Source organism: Ylistrum balloti, unplaced genomic scaffold (assembly GCF_031769215.1).
Source record: "Ylistrum balloti isolate Yb309-2 unplaced genomic scaffold, AGI_CSIRO_Ybal_v1 Utg370236, whole genome shotgun sequence".
NCBI classification, from domain to species: domain Eukaryota; kingdom Metazoa; phylum Mollusca; class Bivalvia; order Pectinida; family Pectinidae; genus Ylistrum; species Ylistrum balloti.
In genome coordinates this window covers 204,688-220,016 of record NW_026782193.1, presented here as the reverse complement: position 1 = coordinate 220,016, position 15,329 = coordinate 204,688, and the positions used below count along the sequence as shown (strand labels likewise).

At 39.0% G+C, this 15,329-nt stretch overlaps 1 protein-coding gene across 1 annotated transcript; it reads right to left on the bottom strand.

Annotated features, from left to right (window-relative positions):
- Nucleotides 1-3,599: 3,599 nt before the first annotated feature.
- LOC132552092 (NAD-dependent protein deacylase sirtuin-6-like) lies at nucleotides 3,600-14,054 on the bottom strand. The gene is made up of 6 exons (XM_060216234.1): nucleotides 13,850-14,054; nucleotides 10,317-10,424; nucleotides 7,761-7,888; nucleotides 7,195-7,283; nucleotides 5,918-5,998; nucleotides 3,600-5,384 (listed from the first exon to the last, which is right to left on the bottom strand). The coding sequence occupies exons 1-6, from the start codon at nucleotides 14,052-14,054 to the stop codon at nucleotides 4,610-4,612; spliced, it is 1,386 nt and encodes a 461-aa protein (XP_060072217.1). The 3' UTR covers nucleotides 3,600-4,609.
- Nucleotides 14,055-15,329: the final 1,275 nt, after the last annotated feature.

The window sequence follows — 15,329 nt, the reverse complement described above, 5'->3', positions numbered from 1 at the left end:
CTTCACAACTTACCATCCACAAGGGTTGGTAGTTTTAGTAGATCAGTCCACAACTTATCATGCACAAGGGTTGGTAATGTCAGTAGAACACTCCTTAACTTACTCTCTACAAGGGTTGGTAGTGTCAGAAGGTCAGTCAGTCCACAACTTATTATTCACAAGGGTTGGTAGTGTTTGTAGAACACTCCAAAACTTACTATGCACAAGGGTTGGTAATGTCAGTAGAACACTCCACAACTTACTATCCACAAGGGTTGGTAGTGTCAGTAGATCACTACACAACTGACTATCCAGAAGGGTTGGTAATGTCAGTAGAACACTCCACAACTTACTATCCACAAGGGTTGTTAATGTCAGTAGAACATTCCACAACTTACTATCCACAAGGGTTGGTAATGTCAGTAGAACACTCCACAACTTATTATCCACAAGGGTTGGTAGTGTCAGTAGAACATTCCACAACTTACTATCCACAAGGGTTGGTAATGTCAATAGAACACTTCACAACTTACTTTCTACTAGGTTTGGTTATGTCAGTAGAACATTCCACAACTTACCATCCTCAAAGGTTGGTAATGTCATTAGCACTATCCACAACTTACTATCCGCAAGGGTTGGTAGTGTCAGTATATCAGTATACAACTTACCATCCACAAGGGTTGGTAGTGTCAGTAGAACACTCCACAACTTACCATCCACAAGGGTTGATTATGTCGGTAGAACACTCCACAACTTACTATCCACAAGGGTTGGTAGTGTCAGTAGATCAGTCCACAACTCATCATCCACAAGGGTTGGTAGTGTCAGTAGAACACTCCTTAACTTACTATCCACAAGGGTTGGTAGTGTCAGTAGAACACTCCACAACTTACTATCCACAAGTGTTGGTTATGTCAGTAGAACACTCCACAACTTACCATCCACAAGGGTTGATTATGTCGGTAGAACATTCCTTAACTTACTATCTACAAGGGTTGGTAGTGTCAGAAGATCAGTCCACAACTTACCACCCACAAGGGTTGGTAATGTCAGTAGATCAGTCCACAACTTACTATCTACAAGGTTTGGTTATGTCAGTAGAACACTCCACAACTTACCATCCACAAGGGTTGGTAATGTCAGTAGAACACTCCACAACTTACTATCCACAAGGGTTGGTAATGTCAGTAGAACACTCCACAACTTACTATCTATAAGAGTTGGTAGTGTCAGTAGATCACTCCACAACTTACCATCCACAAGGGTTGGTAATGTCAGTAGAACACTCCACAACTTACTATCCACAAGGGTTGGTAATGTCAGTAGAACACTCCACAACTTACTATCTATAAGAGTTGGTAGTGTCAGTAGATCACTCCACAACTTACTATCCACAAGGGTTGGTAATGTCAGTAGAACACTCCACAACTTACTATCTATAAGAGTTGGTAGTGTCAGTAGATCACTCCATAACTTACTATCCACAAGGGTTGGTAATGTCAGTAGAACACTCCACAACTTACTATCCAGAAGGGTTGGTAATGTCAGTAGAACACTCCACAACTTACTATCTATAAGAGTTGGTAGTGTCAGTAGATCACTCCACAACTTACTATCCACAAGGGTTGGTAATGTCAGTAGAACACTCCACAACTTACTATCCACAAGGGTTGGTAGTGTCAGTAGAACACTCCACAACTTACTATCCACAAGGGTTGGTAGTGTCAGTAGAACACTCCTTAACTTACTATCCACAAGGGTTGGTATTGTCAGTAGATCACTCTACAACTTACTATCTACAAGGGTTGGTAATGTCAGTAGTACACTCCACAACGTACTATCCACAAGGGTTGGTTATGTCAGTAGAACACTCCACAACTTACTATCCACAAGGGTTGGTTATGTCAGTAGAACACTCCACAACTTACTATCCACAAGGTTTGGTAGTGTCAGTAGGTCAGTCCACAACTTACCACCCACAAGGGTTGGTAGTGTCAGTAGAACACTCCATAACTTACTATCCACAAGGGTTGGTAATGTCAGTAGAACAATCCAAAGCTTACTATCCACAAGGGTTGGTAGTGTCAGTAGAACACTCCATAACTTACTATCCACAAGGGTTGGTAATGTCAGTAGAACAATCCAAAGCTTACTATCCACAAGGGTTGGTAATGTCAGTAGAACACTCCACAACTTACCATCCACAAGGGTTGGTAATGTCAGTAGATCAGTCCACAACTTACTATCTACAAGGGTTGGTAATGTCAGTAGAACAATCCACAACTTACCATCCACAAGGGTTGGTAATGTCAGTAGAACACTCCACAACTTACTATCCACAAGGGTTGGTAATGTCAGTAGAACACTCCACAACTTACTATCTATAAGAGTTGGTAGTGTCAGTAGATCACTCCACAACTTACTATCCACAAGGGTTGGTTATGTCAGTAGAACACTCCACAACTTACTATCCACAAGGGTTGGTAATGTCAGTAGAACATTCCACAACTTACTATCCACAAGGGTTGGTAATGTCAGTAGAACACTGCACAACTTATTATCCACAAGGGTTGGTAGTGTCAGTAGAACATTCCACAACTTACTATCCACAAGGGTTGGTAATGTCAATAGAACACTTCACAACTTACTTTCTACTAGGTTTGGTTATGTCAGTAGAACATTTCACAACTTACCATCCACAAAGGTTGGTAATGTCATTAGCACTCTCCACAACTTACTATCCACAAGGGTTGGTAGTGTCAGTATATCAGTATACAACTTACCATCCACAAGGGTTGGTTATGTCAGTAAAACACTCCACAACTTACTATCCACAAGGGTTGGTAGTGGCAGTAGATCAGTCAACAACTTACTATCCACAAGGGTTGGTAGTGTCAGTAGATCACTACACAACTGACTATCCAGAAGGGTTGGTTATATCAGTAGAACACTCCACAACTTACTATCCACAAGGGTTGGTAATGTCAGTAGAACACTCCACAACTTACTATCTATAAGAGTTGGTAGTGTCAGTAGATCACTCCACAACTTACTATCCACAAGTGTTGGTTATATCAGTAGAACACTCCACAACTTACTATCCACAAGGGTTGGTAATGTCAGTAGAACATTCCACAACTTACTATCCACAAGGGTTGGTAATGTCAGTAGAACACATCATAACTTACCATCCACAGGAAACTTGTAACAAATCACATGAACAATATGTAACCATTGAGATTTTAGTAACCAGTGCCTGAACATGTTACAAGTTGACCCCTATTTGTATAAAACGTATATATTTGTGACAAGCTGTTCATCTCCCATATATGAAACAGAAACTATGTATATTGTAATTAGTCAAGTGCATACATTTGATGTTTCTTAATTTATCTAATATTTTAAGATTTGATATGTTGTGAATGAGTGTGACACACAATGAAACCGTGAGCTGCCAAGGAAAAATTTAACATTCAATTACTGAACCAATTTTACAAATATCAACATGAAACTGGACACACAGATGTATAATGATCATATGTCTCCACTAACTTTATTATTTTAATGAACACAGAGATATTTATATTTTTTTTTACACAAATATTTTATTATTCCAGCGATACTTGAGACTGTCAGGGTTGGGGCCCTGGGATCAGTCCCTTACAAATAATGCCCTCTCCACAGGAGGGTTCTCACATACCACACACCATTCACACATACTAAATATAAATTTTTACCTAGTCCATTTTACCATAGTTTTTTTCCAAATACCTCCCGTCTTTTATTACAACTTCTTCACACCACTTTCACACATAACACACACTGAATATCTTGTAATAATAAAGAAGGGCCTATGGACTGATGGAGGCCATTAGAGGGAAGGCTGAGGTTTCTATTTCTTTTGATTAAAGGAGACTTTTAAGGGACATAACTCCATTTTATTGCCTAAATGAAAACACCTCAAAAACAAAAAACTTAAGAACTTTGATACCAGTAGATGAAAATACAAACAAATTATCTCAAAGGAGACCTGGAAAAATTCACCGTTTTTGTTCGCAATCTGTCATAGTGTTGTTCTTTGAGGCAAAAAATTTTTGAACAGTCATTACTTCTCTGAAAATATATCTACACACCAAAAAGTTTGGTATTAAATGATTAACTTGACTGTAGTATATGTGATGTTTTGTGAGGAGGAGAAAGTGGTTTAATAGCTTACTGAACCGTTGATTGCCAAACAAGATGTGAATTTCTCTAAAATAATATTGGTCTCAGTGTGAACACCAGTGATAAAGCTCCTCACAAATTTGTACTGAATAAAAACATTTAGAAAAGATGTGTCCTACTGTTTCAGCTTCTCTTTGACAGAAAGTACATTTGTTATCTGGAACAATCTGCATTTTGTACTATAAATCATTGGTTGGTAGAATCCTGTGACATGTTTGTAATTTTGTCTCCTGTGTATAACTGACAGAGATATATTATGATCATTCTGAACTCTTCTTTGCGATTCCTTAAGATTCTTACTTACTGACAAGGTTTTGATAGACAGTTAAGATGTTTGTTGACACTGACCATGATAAATAAAATAGATAATATCCTATGATGTTGATTTCATCAGAAATAAAAGACATTAATAGATGTGATCAACTTTCCTATATTTTGTTGAGGGAATGTCTTGACCCCCGTTTATATCTGTAATTAGTTCCTGTCCTGTTAAAAGACTCTGTGAGCTAGTTTCCTGTCCTGTTAACAGACCCTGTGAGCTAGTTTCCTGTTTTGTTAGCAGGCCATGTGAGCCAGACTCCTGCGTTGTATTTGGTGGCGACAATGATTCAGATTCTGAATCCTGTTTACCTACCATCAGAGAGTTGTCTGTGGAGGATGGACTTCTATGTTTATGCTGATCATCAGAGTCAATGTCACATTTCACAGCCAAGTTAGTTCCAGCATCAAGAATCGTGTTTTGTCTGGCAGGTTCACTTTTAACGTCACATTTCACAGCCAAGTTAGTTCCAGCATCAAGAGTACCTGTATTTCGCCTAGCAGGTTCACTCTTAATGCCAGTTTTTTTGCGTTTTTGTATTTCTGTTTTCACAATGGTTGATACCAAGACTTGATCTCTAATACAAACTTTCAATTTCTTTTCTCCCTTTACAGTATGAACAGATTCTAGGTTGACAACTGGTCCTGCATATTCTGGAATTTCCACTCCCATTATGTGGCATAACTGAGTCATAACTTCATCAACAAAAGTATGAATACGTAAATCTGCGTGGCGGTCATGTTTGGTTGCTTGTAGATTTACAATGACAAGATTTCCATGTTTTCTGCGTGTTAACAGCGGTAAATTCCCACTGGGAATTATCTGTAAAGATGTCCCAAGGCACAGACTGAGATCAGCTTTCCTGTGAACATAGATAAAATGTGATGTTATTTTTGTATTACACTCTATGACCACAAGTGTTTCACTACTAACATAAGTATACATGAACACTTGTAACAGTGGCTGGATATTAGGAGGAAACAGAAGAATGAGGATTTTTTGGGGTAATATGAAGTATCCAGATATATAGACAGATCAATATTAACTCAATTTTATTACATTTAGTAGTATCAGTTATATCTCATTTTTTAACACAAATATCAGCAATAATTGGGTTTAGGGACACCAGAAAAATCTACATCTGAATCTGAAGACAACATAATCTGTAACATATGGGGACAGCAATATCAATTACATCTGAATTTTAGGACAACTGTGGGGACACATTAATGTATGAATCAGTTCTATTTGGTTCTCCAAGTCATTTAAGGAAGCTATAAAGAACAACTCCTATGAAACATGCTTTAGACCTGTGATTATACTATATATGTATTTCCAGGTCTCTGTCCAGACTGTTGAAACACTCTGGCCCCTATTGGCCCCTATAGATTTCACCTTGAATTCAGATCTGCAAGATCTAAATCATTTTCTGGTAAGGCATCCTCCCAGTCCAGTATAGTGTCCCTCGTCCTGCCTCTGTAATTAAACACAACATCTGTTCACATGGCATTTGCATAAGTAAGCAGCACTTATCACGGTAATTATTTCAAACAGATATTTCTGTTGTAATGGCTTCTGTTTTAAGAGCAGGTATCCTTATTACACTCTGTTGATTAATCCTACATACAGACCAATCCATCCTGAAAAGATCCCAGAAGAAATGGACCACAGGAATCCTGGATCTGTCCTTCAAACATCTGTAACTAAAGTGCTACTGAAATGAAGTACATTGTTGAAGATGTCCAGAAGAGTTTCCACCCAGTAACTTGACACTGATGATTTTTAAAGACTCAGCCAGGTGACAATACCTTTCTCATAGGGGCAAACATTTGAATAAAGGGCAAAGTGAGAAGTGAGAAGGCAAAAAAATAACGAAGTAAAGAGTTTTACATGCTCACACTTCTCCTAGGTTTCATTTTCAGACATGCTCACTTACCTACACACACTTCCCCTCGCTTTGGTTTTCAGACATACTCACTTACCTACACACACTTCCCCTCGCTTTGGTTTTCAGACATACGCACTTACCTACACACACTTCCCCTCGCTTTGGTTTTCAGACATACTCACTTACCTACACACACTTCCCCTTGCTTTGGTTTTCAGACATACTCACTTACCTACACACACTTCCCCTCGCTTTGGTTTTCAGACATGCTCACTTACCTACACACACTTCCCCTCGCTTTGGTTTTCAGACATACTCACTTACCTACACACACTTCCCTTCGCTTTGGTTTTCAGACATGCTCACTTACCTACACACACTTCCCCTCGCTTTGGTTTTCAGACATGCTCACTTACCTACACACACTTCCCCTCGCTTTGGTTTTCAGACATACTCACTTACCTACACACACTTCCCCTCGCTTTGGTTTTCAGACATACTCACTTACCTACACACACTTCCCCTCGCTTTGGTTTTCAGACATACTCACTTACCTACACACACTTCCCCTCGCTTTGGTTTTCAGATATACTCACTTACATACACACACTTCCCCTCGCTTTGGTTTTCAGACATACTCACTTACCTACACACACTTCCCCTCGCTTTGGTTTTCAGACATACTCACTTACATACACACACTTCCCCTCGCTTTGGTTTTCAGACATACTCATTTACCTACACACACTTCCCCTAGGTTTGGTTTTCAGACATACTCACTTACCTACACACACTTCCCCTAGGTTTGGTTTTCAGGCATGAGTTCCCTGTTGGCTTGAGGCCCATTGTTGGTACAGCAGAGCTTCTGATGTACTGTTAAAGACAGAATTGATGTGGTGTTTTCTTTTTTTTATCATAATACATATACTTATGTGTAAGCATGATGTTTGAAATAGAAAGAAATTTAGTTTGATACTGATGGTTAAGAATAATTCCTTTCTGAATGCGATAATATATTTACAAAGTGCAGTTCTCATTAAATGTGTCCAAGAATATATTTAGAATACTTCAGTTTACATCCTTAGATCAACTCCATCTTACAAGATATACTGTATATTGTGGATCATAAGCAGAGGCTTTTGTACTCGACAGTAATAAAACAAAAATTATATGGTTTTCCATACCTATTTTTTTTATATTCTGTCATATTTGTGAATACATGTGATGTTCAAGGGGTGTGATCACATCCTGTCTATCAATCTAGGATACCTTGTATCTGTCTATATTGACCAGTGAGGAGGATTCAAAGTGTTCATCAGTTTTCCTACACAATGTTGTTAACATACAAACCTGGGTTCCACATTTGTCACATTCCTCCACAAACATATTTCCATGAAGTTCAGACAGACGATTACGAGGAAATCCTGACCGTATCTGGAGACCATCAACATTCTGACTGACCACAAACTTCACATAACCTGTTGAGGGTGATAGAAGATGCTCAATTACAATAACAACGAAAGTGGCCAAGGGGCCTTAATGGTCACCCACGTCTCCTTACATGTCTTGTTCTTGTGTCATGTCATACAAGTGATTTTGTTTAAAAAAACTTTAACTTTATAGTAAACATAATACAAATGTAAATTGTGTTTTAATTAATAGCTGTCCCAAGTTAAGGCTTCTAACCAAGTTTAAATGTACCAAGCATTAAATATTTGTTTTATTGTTTGTTTCTAAACACATTCAATAGGAATGACTGGTTTAATACAAGGTTTACCTTTACAATGTTAACCTGTTTTCTGTCTCTGTAAGTATCTCATTTCTTGAGCAGAAAACATCTGTAAATTATAACAACTAGTTAAATTGCCTCAAAGAAGAAAATTTACCAGCCCTCTCCAGGGCTACCAAAGTCATGTTAGTCCTGGTAGGCTGTAAAACTTACCAGCCCTCTCCAGGGCTACCAAGGTCGTGTGAGTATGTAGTAGGCTGTAAAACTTACCAGCTCTCTCCAGGGCTTCCAAAGTCATGTTAGTCCTGGTAGGCTGTAAAACTTACCAGCTCTCTCCAGGGCTACCAAGGTCGTGTGAGTATGTAGTAGGCTGTAAAACTTACCAGCTCTCTCCAGGGCTACCAAAGCCATGTTAGTACTGGTTGGCTGTAAAACTTACCAGCTCTCTCCAGGGCTACCAAAGCCATGTTAGTACTGGTAGGCTGTAAAACTTACCAGCTCTCTCCAGGGCTACCAAAGCCATGTTAGTCCTGGTAGGCTGTAAAACTTACCAGCTCTCTCCAGGGCTACCAAGGTCGTGTGAGTATGTAGTAGGCTGTAAAACTTACCAGCTCTCTCCAGGGCTACCAAGGTCGTGTTAGTACTGGTAGGCTGTAAAACTTACCAGCTCTCTCCAGGGCTACCAAAGCCATGTTAGTACTGGTAGGCTGTAAAACTTACCAGCTCTCTCCAGGGCTACCAAAGCCAAGTTAGTACTGGTAGGCTGTAAAACTTACCAGTTCTCTCCAGGACTACCAAAGTCATGTTAGTCCTGGTAGGCTGTAAAACTTACCAGCTCTCTCCAGGGCTACCAAAGTCATGTTAGTCCTGGTAGGCTGTAAAACTTACCAGCTCTCTCCAGGGCTACCAAAATCATGTTAGTCATGGTAGGCTGTAAAACATACCAGCTCTCTCCAGGGCTACCAAAGTCATGTTAGTCCTGGTAGGCTGTAAAACTTACCAGCTCTCTCCAGGGCTACCAAAGTCATGTTAGTCCTGGTAGGCTGTAAAACTTACCAGCTCTCTCCAGGGCTACCAAAGTCATGTTAGTCCTGGTAGGCTGTAAAACTTACCAGCATTCTCCAGGGCTACCAAAGTCATGTTAGTCCTGGTATGCTGTAAAACTTACCAGCTCTCTCCAGGGCTACCAAAGTCATGTTAGTCCTGGTAGGCTGTAAAACTTACCAGCTCTCTCCAGGGCTTCCAAAGTCATGTTAGTCCTGGTAGGCTGTAAAACTTACCAGCTCTCTCCAGGGCTTCCAAAGTCATGTTAGTCCTGGTAGGCTGTAAAACTTACCAGCTCTCTCCAGGGCTACCAAAGTCATTTTAGTCCTGGTAGGCTGTAAAACTTACCAGCTCTCTCCAGGGTTACCAAAGTCATGTTAGTCCTGGTAGGCTGTAAAACTTACCAGCTCTCCCTAGGACTACCAAAGTCATGTTAGTCCTGGTAGGCTGTAAAACTTACCAGCTCTCTCCAGGGCTACCAAAGTCATTTTAGTCCTGGTAGGCTGTAAAACTTACCAGCTCTCTCCAGGGCTTCCAAAGTCATGTTAGTCCTGGTAGGCTGTAAAACTTACCAGCTCTCTCCAGGGCTACCAAAGTCATTTTAGTCCTGGTAGGCTGTAAAACTTACCAGCTCTCTCCAGGGCTTCCAAAGTCATGTTAGTCCTGGTAGGCTGTAAAACTTACCAGCTCTCTCCAGGGCTACCAAAGTCATTTTAGTCCTGGTAGGCTGTAAAACTTACCAGCTCTCTCCAGGGCTACCAAAGTCATGTTAGTCCTGGTAGGCTGTAAAACTTACCAGCTCTCCCTAGGACTACCAAAGTCATGTTAGTCCTGGTAGGCTGTAAAACTTACCAGCTCTCTCCAGGGCTACCAAAGTCATGTTAGTCCTGGTAGGCTGTAAAACTTACCAGCTCTCTCCAGGGCTACCAAAGTCATGTTAGTCCTGGTAGGCTGTAAAACTTACCAGCTCTCTCCAGGGCTACCAAAGTCATGTTAGTCCTGGTAGGCTGTAAAACTTACCAGCTCTCTCCAGGACTACCAAGGTCGTGTGAGTATGTAGTAGGCTGTAAAACTTACCAGCTCTCTCCAGGGCTACCAAAGCCATGTTAGTCCTGGTAGGCTGTAAAACTTACCAGCTCTCTCCAGGGCTACCAAAGCCATGTGAGTCCTTGTAGGCTGTGCATTGTCAAAGGTAACGTTGATCGTCGGCTTCTCTCCTTTTTCTTCTAGTGTCCAAACACCTGAAATAAATGAAAGCAATCAACATTGTTTCACTCAAATTTTCTTTCTAAGAATTTTAATTACCTGTTAAACTTTAATTATAAAATTTGAATATTCCTTTAATCTGTTTTGGTTAACAATAAAATTAAATTAACTAGTCTAGTATCCTGTAAATACACAGTAAGTAAATCCCATTGGTTTTCAAAAACTTGATTGTCCTTCTTTGTAATTACTGGTAAAAAATCACAACCATGGGACTTGATCATGAATGTTAAGAAGCTATTTGAAAAGTAGACAGCTGGGTAATCTTTCATATCAGCATGCTGCTTGTAAATACATAGGAATCAGGAAAAACTGATTTTAAGATTTTAGTATCTGAACAATACTGAACTTACATTAAACTATTAAAAGTTAATAGGTAAGTTAATTAAATTATTCAAAATTGTATTTGACATAAGTCAGATGTTTCATCCTAGTGTATCTGCCTGTGTTAATTTAGTACTGACATCTACTGCAAACAATTATGTATTGACCAGTGGCCAGAGGTATTCTGTCGTTACTGATCTACTACACATGTTCATTACCTGAAGCCTATCTAAGCAGTTTGTATGATGGTTAGTGTAACCTTATTTTGATGTAAACAGCCAAATCTATTGCCATTTATGTGTACAAGACCATGTCAATAACTCATGTATATTACAATCCATGTTTACCTGTTATCTAATGTGTATTAGTACTTTATCAGTTAATTAACATGGCTAGTATAAATACGACCACCTTTCTAGCCAGTATGTATCAGTTCCTGGAGGGAAGAGTGGAGGCCAGACAGGAGAGATGCTAGTCTCCACTGCCCGAGCAAGAACATCTCCACTTGTTAAGTTTGATATGGTAAATGATGATTATTGTATATAGTTTACATGTATATTAATTCAACAGGAACTTGACTTCTTCATTATCAACTTGAGGAACATCTCCAGTTCTGAACTTTAAAAAGTTATCATCTTAATATATACAGATTATGGGCCCCTTGGATATTCTAATATTCTATTAAAAAATCTAACAAAAAATTTCACAAGATGGAATTTCTCCTTATTTCAGCGGAAATGCTGGTGACAAATTTCACTGGTATGGAAATTCCAAAAACTTATATCAGACAAAAACAATTTCAGACAGAATGGCACTGATTGTGTAAAAGTATTACATTTGTATTGGAAATCATTCAACAAATTATTCTGACAACAAGTTAGTGACAAGAGGGCACATTTTTTCAAATCATTCCTCTGTGAGAATGACAGGATGTTGTCCAAATTTGGTTTGAAGCATCTCTTGGTAAAGGGAACTAATGGTGGGTTTGAGTTTGAGTATCTGGGTACAGACATTGCCAGGGCCCAAAAGAGGCATTAATCAGCTGTAAATCTCTATAACTCTTCTTATGTGGGAATCACAGAATTCTGTCAAAACTTGGTCTCAAGCATCCTTGGGTGAACAAAACTCATTCTTTTCTTAATTTTTGGAAGCATTGGGTATGACCCCATTTGAATAGCAATCAGCTTAATAGAGGAAGACTTTTAAAATCCTTCTGTTGGAAATTAAAATTTTTGGACCATATAGGGTCTTGAGCTTCCTTGAGTCCCCAAGGCCCTTAAGGCGGGGCCTTATATGGGGTCTTGGCATGATCCCAAAGGACCTTTAGGTGGGGCCCAATATGGGGTCTTGGCTTGATCCTTGTGGCCTTTAAAGATGGGTCCAATATGGGGTCTTGGATGTAACCCTATGGCCCTTAAAGTGGGACCCAATAGTAGGAATAGGTATCATTTATCTTAACAACCTTTTATCTTCTTTATCTGCAGGAAGGAAAGGACTTTGTCCAAACTGGGTCTGCCTTGGGTGAGGAAGACTCAGTATTGTATAGATGGTTGGTCTAGCTAGGCACTCATTGACACAAGGGGGCAGGGATTTATGAGGAATAATAGAGGATAGCACCTTTTACTAATTAAGAGTTAGATACAGTAGAGTCAAACAATGAATTAAACTGCATCATGCAGCTGTTTCATCCTTCTAGGACTTATCAGTGATGCTAAGGGCCTAAATTTTGAAAGTGATCGAAAGACAAGCCAAAGTCTAGACGAGGAGGCACAGCAGCCTCATAATGGAATAAATTTTGTAATTCTTATATATCAGATAATTTTAGAATAGCGTCAATTGCAACTCATGTGTATATTCTAAACTGTGCCACTATTCAGATGAACTGAAAACGTGGCATGCAGGTTAAGGAAAACCTTTGGGACTTAATAGTCCACCAGCAGTGTCTACTTTAAAATCCTTCTTCCAGTGTGAGAATGACTCTGTTTTGCCCAAATTTGGTTTGAAGTGACCTTACAAGAGGCCTGTGAGCTGTAACAATCAAACTGTAAAATCCTGAAATAAAGAATACTAAAGTTGTAGTGACTGAGGGAACCATTATCAAATTTTGTACCAAGTTTTGATAGTTAAATGGTCTCAAACACAACATACTCTCTTGATCTGTTTTTTCATTATTCCTACTAAAGCCAATGGGACTAGTGGATCTGAAGAAAATGCTTTTAAAATGTGTTTTTCAAGATGGCAGCCATGATGATGATGGCTATACTGAACTTCAGAGTGACTGAAAAAAAAATGTATATATTTGGTCAGCATCATCCCCGGAAAGCATGACTGGTTCATTTGATTCTACCAAGTTCCACTGTTGGAAACTGAGAAGAAATTTTAAATGTGATAAGTTAAATATGAGAAATATAAGACAACAAGACAGGACTTTTATTTGCTATGCAATTGAAGGCCGTCTTGGCTTGGAAAATCAAATAAATGCCATATTTTGTTTGCTAGACACTAAGGTTGGTGAATGATCTATCCAGCATTGTACGTCCTCTTATATCACCTAAAGGAGAATGCGTGTATCAGATAAAATCTGACTAAATTCCGTGTAGGTACATAGTTCTACTGGATCACTGACATGTCTGTAAAACTTATACATTGTACCCTGAGTAGGTACATAGTTCTACTGATCACTGATATGTCTGTAAAACTTATACATTGTACCCTGAGTAGGTACATAGTTCTACTGATCACTGATATGTCTGTAAAACTTATACATTGTACCCTGAGTAGGTACATAGTTCTACTGATCACTGATATGTCTGTAAAACTTATACATTGTACCCTGAGTAGGTACATAGTTCTACTGGATCACTGATATGTCTGTAAAACTTATACATTGTACCCTGAGTAGGTACATAGTTCTACTGATCACTGATATGTCTGTAAAACTTATACATTGTACCCTGAGTAGGTACATAGTTCTACTGGATCACTGATATGTCTGTAAAACTTATACATTGTACCCTGAGTAGGTACATAGTTCTACTGGATCACTGATATGTCTGTAAAAATATATATGTTGTACTACCTTTAGGTCCTCTAAAGTCTGGAATTCCTGCAGCTGTACTGATTCCAGCTCCAGTGTGTACCACAAAGTGTTGGCTAGATTTGACCCATTCTGCCAGCTGGTGGACTTTTTCACTGATTTCCTCAGGTGAGTCATATTTTTCTGGTAGTCCACATCGGCCTTTGTGATTGTATGGAGACAGACCATCGGAGTAGTTAACAGACATTCTGAGGAATCTCCTTCTACAATGGTGTTCGTCAAAGAATGTATCTTGTACAGACGAGATACATTGAACACTGTAATACAACAAAAGTATCAGTGAATGAATGCTCCCCAAAAATAACTTTACTGGACAAAAAAATTTAACAAAGGGCAATAACTCTGAAATTGAGGGGTTGCTGGCCCTAAATTTGGTACACTGCACATCATTTTAGTATGACCAATGTATACACCAACTAAGTTTCATGATCCTTGCTTATTTTTGCTAAAATTGCTTAAGTTATGCTCCGGATAAATTGTATAAATGGAAAGACAGATGGACAGATGGACGAACCGATAGATACAGCCACAACTATATGCTCCCCTGATCATTTTTGATGAACATTCACAACAACACAGAGTTTTGTGTCTGATTAAACAAAAGCTGGAAGTAACAAAAATGAAAATGTTAACTTTGTGGGAATACAAAAGGTACCTAACCTGATTAGAAAATTTTTGCTTTGAAATTTCTGTGTTGTTAAGTTCACAGACCTATAGTAATAAATGTCTTGAAGCTTAAAGACCCATCCATAACTAACCAAATACCATGTTTTTTTTTCCATAGAGCAACTATTCAAAACATGTTCATATTCATTCTGCACTTCTTCAGAAATAGTGGTGACACATATAAATCCCTGGTTCTTACATATACATCCTTGGTTAGACATATAATACAGAAGTCACCACTGGGCCTCGTTACTTATCTCTCTTACATATTCATCTCAGGTTAGACATATAATACAGACATCACCACTGGGCCTAGTTACTCATCTCTCTTACATATACATCCTTGGTTAGACATATAATACAGAAGTCACCACTGGGCCTAGTTACTTATCTCTCTTACATATACATCCGTTGTTAGACATATAATACAGAAGTCACCACTGGGCCTAGTTACTCATCTCTTGTACATATACATCCTTGGTTAGACATATAATACAGAAGTCACCACTGGGCCTAGTTACTCATCTCTCATACATATACATCCTTGGTTAGACATATAATACAGAAGTCACCACTGGGCCTAGTTACTTATCTCTCTTACATATACATCCGTTGTTAGACATATAATACAGAAGTCACCACTGGGCCTCGTTACTTATCTCTCTTACATATACATCCTTGGTTAGACATATAATACAGAAGTCACCACTGGGCCTAGCTCCTTATCTCTCTTACATATACATCTCAGGTTAGACATATAATACAGAAGTCACCACTGGGCCTAGTTACTCATCTC